General features: G+C 42.9%; 2 protein-coding genes across 2 annotated transcripts; one reads left to right on the top strand and one right to left on the bottom strand.

Annotated features, from left to right (window-relative positions):
• Nucleotides 1–501: 501 nt before the first annotated feature.
• On the bottom strand, nucleotides 502–3,434 carry si:ch1073-224n8.1 (putative zinc finger protein 286B). The gene is made up of 2 exons (XM_037270404.1): nucleotides 2,373–3,434; nucleotides 502–2,238 (listed from the first exon to the last, which is right to left on the bottom strand). The coding sequence occupies exons 1-2, from the start codon at nucleotides 3,043–3,045 to the stop codon at nucleotides 1,289–1,291; spliced, it is 1,623 nt and encodes a 540-aa protein (XP_037126299.1). The 5' UTR covers nucleotides 3,046–3,434; the 3' UTR covers nucleotides 502–1,288.
• Nucleotides 3,435–5,561: 2,127 nt separating this feature from the next.
• LOC119134027 (leucine-rich repeat neuronal protein 4) lies at nucleotides 5,562–8,073 on the top strand. Its single transcript, XM_037270435.1, has 2 exons — nucleotides 5,562–5,705; nucleotides 6,396–8,073. The coding sequence occupies exon 2, from the start codon at nucleotides 6,413–6,415 to the stop codon at nucleotides 7,124–7,126; it is 714 nt and encodes a 237-aa protein (XP_037126330.1). The 5' UTR covers nucleotides 5,562–5,705; nucleotides 6,396–6,412; the 3' UTR covers nucleotides 7,127–8,073.
• The last annotated feature ends 370 nt before the right edge of the window (nucleotides 8,074–8,443 follow it).

The raw sequence follows: 8,443 nt of genomic DNA, 5'->3' as shown, positions 1-8,443 counted from the left end.
GTGGGGGTGTGTCCAGAGACCGCCACCATCTGTCTGGCGGCAGTACAGTCGTGATGCAATGAGATCATGCGAGAGCGCAACCGTCGTGATCTCACTGCACGAAACTGGACCCTAATGTCATGTTTACTGGCTAATAGGTTAGAAACAAAACAGAAAAATAAACTTACATTTCAAGAATGGTAGAAGAATCTTGCGCGGTCAACCAGTTGAAACTTGGAGCTGGTTGACAGGAATCTGAGGTTGCTGGTGATGTCACTCGTGACGATTTTGGAATCGGGGTAGAACGGGCAGTGCAACATCCCAACCGGCAGATGGCAATGTGGAGGAAAATAATCTTGTTATATCTAAAGTTGAACTATTTTCGCACAACTGTTGGTCGAATACAATTTAAATATAAACAAGACTTTTTAGTACAGTAACGTTTATAGTGGAAGAAACATAATATGGCAACACAGCAGCATAGAAACGTCATTGCACATTTAACAGGGACTTTATGTTTTCATCTTCAAGTTACATGCAAAGGGCCTTTAAAGTCATTTAATTAAAACTACAGCAAAGCTACGTTGGCAAACCACACCGTGGGCATACAATGACATATATTTCACATTTGGAGCATCTTAACAGTACTTAGTTTAGATGGCAGGTGCTCGCTATAGTTCCAGGACCTGTACTGTAATGTATCTTTTGTTCGAAGGCTGAGAAGATTATATGGGATACAAGTGGAAGGAACAACAGTTATTTAAGAAGTATATTTACACTGTGAGTTAGCAGTTTTAAAGATTAACAAAAAAGCTATACTCCACATCAAAAACAGCCCCATTATACAAAATAGTTAAATTTACACTGCTAATAGTAAAAAAACTTTCTAACGATTCTTTTTTTTTTTTTTTTATGATTTTGAGTCTGCTAATAGCGCATAAAAAACATTTTCTGAACATTGTTTTTTTTTTTTAATGATTTTGGGTCTTTTATGTATGCTCACTATTGTGCAGTTGAAGGCAGACGTTTGTATTTTGTGTCCCTATTGATGTGAAATGATCAATAAGTAATGCCTCAAGCATCAAGTACAATAATGAAATTTTAAACCACTTAATATTTGAATCCATACGTGTTGTATTAACAAGCATACATCAAGATGTTTGCCAGTTTGCATCTAATTCCAAAATCTTTGTTTCATAAATATATGCAACTTGGGAAATCATGACCACAGTCACGGCAGGTAAAAATTACATTCAGTGGCACTGCTCATTTTTAAACCAGGCAAGGCACTTTCTAATTTGTTATGTCTCTACACACAGTCAGCAACTGCGTTGTCCTCCTCTTCCGCCCCCCACTCCCCAAACCTCATCTGGGGGGACGGCGCCGCCGGGTGAAGGTTGTTAATGTCATCCATGGCGTCGGGTTCGGCCTCGTCGGTGGCCCCGACGGCCATGTGGCCGCCCTCCTCGCGGTGCGTCCGGATGTGCTTGCGCAGCGCGGCGGGCTCCTTGAAGCTGCGGTTACAGAAGGGGCAGCAGCACGGCCGCTCACCCGTGTGGATGAGCTGGTGGTGCTTGAGATGCTGCAGGCGGCTCAGGCGCTTGCCGCAGATGGCGCACACGTACGGCTTCTCCCCGGTGTGCGTGCGGCGGTGTTTGCGCAGGCCGTCCAAGTGTCGGAAACAGTTGCCGCACTCAGTGCACGAGTACGGCTTCTCCCCGGTGTGGATTCGGAGGTGAGTCTTCAGGGCGCCCGACTCGCGGAAACAGCGGCCGCAGACGCTGCAAGGGTACGGCTTCTCTCCCGTGTGGATGCGGATGTGTTTTTTCAAGCTGGAAATCAGACGGAAGGTCTTCCCACACTCTAAGCAGTGGTGAGGGCGATCTCCGGAAGGCTCGACGGCCGTGTCAGCGCACGAAGGTCCCGCTGACTCGTCCGCTCTACCCGGTGAAACGCTGTGACCGCTTCCGGGTCCTGAAGTCCTCACCGCTGGCTTTTGTCCATCCATCACTCGCTGATGCGGGGCACTGCTGCATTCTCGAACAGGTCTTTGGTGGCGCAGAGGTTGGATAAAGGTGCGCTGGGAACCTCCCACATCACCAACTTGAACATAGCTGAGGTCACCCATGGTGTGAGATGACTGTTCACCTTCGCCAACCGTGTCCTTTCGGTTGTCTTGACTGGAGCTGGAAGCTTGTCCCTGCTCCACTTTTATCTCAAAGCTGCCAGCTTCGCCTGGTCCCTGAGATGGCCTCTCCTCTGAAGCAGAAATAGCATGAAACGTACATGAGTTTTATGATTAAAATGTAATGTATTGAGAAAGTCAATTAGGGATGCATCTGTCAAACATGGTTCCACTGGGTTGTTGTTACAGGCTGATACAATAGCTGTACCTGGTCTGTTGGCATCGGGGCACATGTGAGATGTGTCTGTTGCAAAGGAATCCAGAGTGTGATTGGTTACAGAACCATCAGGTTGAATAGACAGCTGACACATCTTGTAGTCATCCCTTGGCCCAAACCCATGAAGTGCGTCATCCACAGAACCACCGAGACCCAAGTTGGCACCGGCTCCACCGTTTCGAGGGTTCTGGTGGTCCCGGTCCACGCCTGCCGTCATGGAGGAAAGGGATTGGGCAAAAACCGACTGACCGATGTTATGGGGGCCACTGTATGAGATCTGAAGCTGGTCGATGAGTTTCTGAGCACTGCACAGACAATCCTGCATGGTCTTCAACTCCCTCTCAGACACCTCAAGACGTACTTTGAGTCTCTCGTTCTCTTGTTCCTTGTGTAGCAACTCTTGATGAGTCTCGTTGAGTACAAGCACCACTTCGCCCAGGAGAGTGTCAACTGCAGCCGACATGGCAGATTGAATGGTCGGTGCAAAGCGGGACTTGAGCGACGTGACACTCACGCTGCCGTATAGAACCTTGTCTGGTTTGCGGTTGTAACAGGATTCTGCGCCAGGCCTGTCAGGAATGTTGTTGATAGTCGCTTTGCGGTTGCCACTATTTGACGAAGGAGAATCCACACTGCTCGTATAACCTTGGCGCCTGGAAGCCATGGCTTTACTTGAGTTAGCGTAGTCTATAGGTGAAGCAACCGCCGTCTTAATAAGCAAAACAGACAACTGACAGGTATGCTTGATAGATGGTACGAGTCAGGTGTCAGCGTTTAATTTGACGTCACTGACCAAAACAATGCAGACTACTCCGAGATTAACAGGGCCCAAATCCGCGCGCTAGCATTAGCCTGCTAAATTCACCTATCGTTTCAATGCGTATTCCTGAAAACACAATTGCGATCGTTTATGTGTAGGAATAAAGTTAATCTAGTTTACTTACTAAACTGGAAAGAATTCTGGGTGTCGACTGTTCCATTTGCAACCTCTGACGACAGAATTGCATTGGCCCGTCGCACAGAGATGACGTAGGCAGTAGCCATGGGCGCTGATTGGACAAAAGAACGCAAGCGCTATAACAAATAACTATACAACAACAATAATAACAACAATAATAACAATAATAATAATAATAATAATTTTAAGACCTAAAAGGTCTACCATACAATGGACACAAATATGACAAATTGATCGTTATGATTGTATTTGTATATTATACACCATGTTTTGGGAAAGTTTTCCGAATTTTTTGGTGAGGCTGGATTTAAAACCAAAGACACAAAATCTATTCATATTATTAGTCATAGCCAATAAATGGTATTGTGCCGAAATATAAAACACGAAGAAGCTTAGATGACATGAAGAATGACTAAGAATATCAATGATTAAAATAGGGGTATAAATTAATGCGATATACTTCGATCATTAGTAAAGTTGGACGCCCATGGTTTACATTTAGGTGCAATGAGCCCGTGCTTGTTGACTTCCCAAAATAAACGTTTTCAAATTGATGTAAACATGGTTGCATGTGGAATTTTAATGAGGGACAGTGATAACCAATCCACAGAGCGGCACGAACACTGATACCCCCAACCCAGCCTGCTGTCTAATAAAAACAAATTAAGAAAAACATTCCGGGGAGTGCTGTTGCTACTTAAATACTACAGATGGCGTCAAAGACCGTTCCGAGCATATACCGTTCAATCAGTACTAGTACAATAATACAGTAGAATCAATTTCTTATGCAGTGGGGGAAAAGGAGAAAAAGAAGCCAAACTGATTGGGAGATCATTCATCAGGCAGCAAGTTAATGAAGCAGAACAAGCTGCCAAAACAACAAATGGGTTAATAAAATATCTCCAAACAATTACTATTATTATTTGTTCCAATATTTTTAGTCAAAATGTGGCGTTTTTAGGTAATTTTTGCTATTTACCGATCCTGATCTAAATACTTGGAAAGCTCGATGCTTAACTCAAATGATTTATGTTAACAGCAGAAACAAAGGAATACTTTTGGAGGGGGGTGTAGACAAGCTCAGATCAGGTCATCGCCAGAAAATTTTGTGGTATAAGACAGATGTATTTGACTGGACCCACGGGGTAAAATGAGGACAGTCCAATGAATCATTTTGTTTTTGAATGTTACAAAGATGGAATATTTGACATATTTGTTCTATCAGTTTGCTTATTAATCCCATGTTTGCTATTAAACGAAGTGGCTGGCTTTTATGTCCTTGAATTTCTCAACATCACTCCTTTTACTTCCTTCTAGCCCTCCAGTTTGCAAAAGAAAAGAGGCAGATGTGCTGTATAACTGGGCATCCTGCAAGTTGGATCTGCTTTATTTCCTGTATTTGGTGAGCAGATGTCCCTCAGCTGCATTCCATTTCTGCTTGGACGTTGTTGGGATATTCCAGGCAAAGTCACGCATTTTATTTAGGTGAGAGGTCTAACGAGGCATGAGTGGCAGTCTGGACTCACTGAGTAATCGTTCATGAATAAAGCATTGCAGTCATTTCTTTTTTTTTTTTAAGTTCCGACCTCCCTTTAAGGTAATGAGAGGTCATTAGCAAGTGAGTCGTTTTCCCATAATGGATGTTTCAAAATGCGAAGAGTGCAAAGGAGTACAGCTGAATTGCCGACTCTGGCCTGATCCGAAATAAATTCCAGTGGAAAAGTCTACACACCCTTGTCCAAATTCCAGGTTTTTGTGATATAAACAAGACTATGAAAATTCATTTAAAAACTTATTCCAACATTAAGTAGTCAAGGTTATAAAATGTTACATCATCTGTGACCTTAATAACTCAATTGAAAAAATATGTTTTCAAGAGCGGTAGTTAAAATAACTAAATGGTTGCCCAAGTGTATAACTTGTATAACTCAGGATGTGGTTGTATATTTCATTTTTTTGTATATATATAATATTTATTTGTATATTTAACCCGTCACATTTAAACTCACGTTGAATGAGAGTTAACACACAACGTTGAACTCTTTGGCATTCCTTCAGGTCACATTTATGAGGAAAAATTATTAAATGATATCTCCTGGTCTCCTTTATTATAGCCACAAAACATGGCAACAGGGGTGTGTAGAAAGTCTTCCAAAAGCATGCTCTCATTTTACTCTGATGGGGAGGGAGGTGGAACGGGTGCATGAAAGGTCCACAAAGTGGGGGGAGTGTGGGAGGTTGCAGTTGTTAGGGAGAGGAGAATACATAAAGGAGAAGCAGGCAAGTGAGGAAGCAAGTGGAGGACCAAAAACAGCAGCGAGAGGAGCTTCTTAAAGCATTTCAACTACCCAAACCTCAAGCAACAAGTAAGTTATTTTCCCCACCAACATTTTACTGCTCTTTATAGAAATACACACAGAGGCAGAAAAGGTAAATAAGTTTCCTGTGCAATCAAACAAGTTGTATTCAGAAGTATTTGAGATATTTGTTTAGATTTATTGTGAGAATTCCGCACGGGTAGCTTTCCTGTAAGTGGATCCAGCTGACTGGGCTACACTGTGTCCCGCAAGGGTGTGTGTGCGTGTGTGTGTCTGCGTGTGTCTGTCTGCGTGTGTGTGTGCGTAGGCATTCACCAAACATCTCTTGTGCAATACGGTCTGGAATGTTGAATTAGTGTGAGCCACCTCCGACAGACAGATTAACATGTGAGGATTAATCCTAGCAGATACAAATACACCGCTTTAAATCCTGCCACTAAATATTCATGTTTACATGCACCTCCAAGTAAAAAAAAACAGTTCCATATGGAGAAATGCTTATTTTTCCTGATTTAAATTGACAAGCGAGGCGGGTGGAATTTTCTTGCGTTACTGTTTGATATAGCTGCCAAGTGTACTGACAATTTGTACTTAAGTACAAATAGCCTCTTGGGTTGATTTAAAAATAAATAAAATAAAAGTGGTGATTCAAGTCCTGTAATTCAATTTGTTCTTTTTTTTTTCCCCAAGAAATGATTATATAATGACTTATTGATACTGACGGTATGTTCTTTGTAGCATCTCCAGGTTGTGTGATGGCTGCCAGCAGACATGTTCCCTTGATGGTCATCTGCCTGCTTCTCTTCAGTGGCTCCACTCCCCAGCCTACCACAAAACAAAAGCCGGAGGTCAATCGGACGCGACCCCTCGGACCCTCCGAAGCCCTTGAGATCCCCCCGGATGAATATTATGACACTGAGCAGGACGTTACTACCGTTGCAGCTCCGCAGCTGTCCACAGACAGAGGAACTTCGAAGAAATGTGACTACAACCCCTGCAAGGAGGACCAGCCCGATTGTATTACGCTCAAAATCCTCCATCACTGCTCGTGTCCGGGGTCAACCTCTCACCTTGAGGCACCACAGCCTCCTTTGCTGAGAACGGCGAAGTGGAACGGGTCAAGCGTGGTCCTCAGCTGGTGTGCTCCTTCATCCTTTGTGAAAGCCTACAGGGTGACGGTTGGCGGGATCGAGAGGCAGATGTTCGGAAAGGACAGACGCAGCGGAGGCGTGGGTCTCATTGAGAACATCTCAGAGGTTTGCGTGGTGGCGCTGAATAACGCCGGAGAGAGCGAGGCCTCGTGTGTGACGTACCAGCCCAAGGACCGGAGCTTGTCTCTGACAGCGGGGCTCATAGGAGGCGCTTTGGCTCTCTTGCTGCTCCTCTTGCTGGCTCTCCTGCTCTGGAGGCGTCGGCAGCAAAGGAAGCATCAAAACAGCATCTCCGTCAGAGGCACTGCTGAAACTTAAATGACAACACACAATTTCTTATGAGACACCTTTGACGGCAAACTGGAACAAATGTTTTTCTTTGTAAATACAGCCACAAAAGAGCTCTTTTCTCTTTATTTCTCAAAAGCCTGATTCTGACAAGGATCATATATACTGCCCCTACAAAAAGAGTTCACTATTTAAAAAAAAAACATGACAGTTTAAATGAATGGGCAATGATCTGACATATATGATACATATTACATTGTGTAACAGGATACGCAATAGAAACTAGGTGGGTGGAACAATAGAATAAAAAACAATTGAGTCGACAATAAAATCATGAAAACATGATTTTTTTTAAATTAGATTGTGCATTTGTAAGCAAGTGGCTGGAGAGTGTTTTTTTTTTTTTTTTTACCATGCAAACAGTTGCCAGCGAGAAACCGTTCACAATGTGTGGGAGTGAAGTATAGGTGCTAATTCCTTTGCCAAGTTTTAGAGGAAAAATAAATCCGTGATGACACATTTTACAGATAAACAGCAGACAGATAAATTTCTTTTTACATAAACCAGAGCTGTGCATGTTTCTGCATGTAGAGTTGGGACCTCCAGACACTACAAGCAATCTAAATACTGAATGGGACAGATTCCAAAAAAATATAGCAGGGTTGTTTGTTCAGAGTAAACCCATTTGTACGGTAATGATGTTGTCACTTGAGGTGAAACACATGTAAAAGGTTAAAATCGTATTTAAGACCAAGAGGTAACTGGCATGTTGAAAGTATTATATAAACATAATGAATGTATTTATAATGTCAGAACATTTTGGTGGCATTGATTGCATGGTTTAGCTCTCTGTGAGAGATTTGTTTTTGTTAATATGTGATTTTTTTAAATAAATGCACACCAAACAAGGCTTGATTCTGACTACTGCACTGTAAATTTCTTAATGGTTCTGACTATTAAACAGCATTCCACTCCAACTGTGTGTGTGCGCCGTTACTTAAGTTTTTCAACGGGTGTGTTGCTCCATCTGTCATGTCGGAAGTTTGAGCTCAAGTGTTCGCCATTGTTTTGGCAGCTGTGGTAAAACTTTAGTTTTCCAGCGGGTATAGATTTCATGAGGCTTGTTTCATTTCAGCTGAGACTTCACAGTCTTCCGTTACTTAGCTGACGTAAGTAAGAATTTCCAGTATTTCATATTTTCCGGTTTATCTTGTCAACTGACTTCCATCTGTATGGGGTTGAGCACGATAAACTCCACCTAGCAACACATTGCCCAGCAAAAACAAATCATTTTGTTAAGATAGAGCTGATCAGCTGACTGTAAGAGTCAGATTTAAAATGTCACAA

Source organism: Syngnathus acus, chromosome 14 (assembly GCF_901709675.1).
Source record: "Syngnathus acus chromosome 14, fSynAcu1.2, whole genome shotgun sequence".
In the NCBI taxonomy this organism is placed as follows: Eukaryota; Metazoa; Chordata; class Actinopteri; order Syngnathiformes; family Syngnathidae; genus Syngnathus; species Syngnathus acus.
Note: the sequence above shows the minus strand (reverse complement) of the source record. Positions and strands in the feature narration are given on the sequence as shown.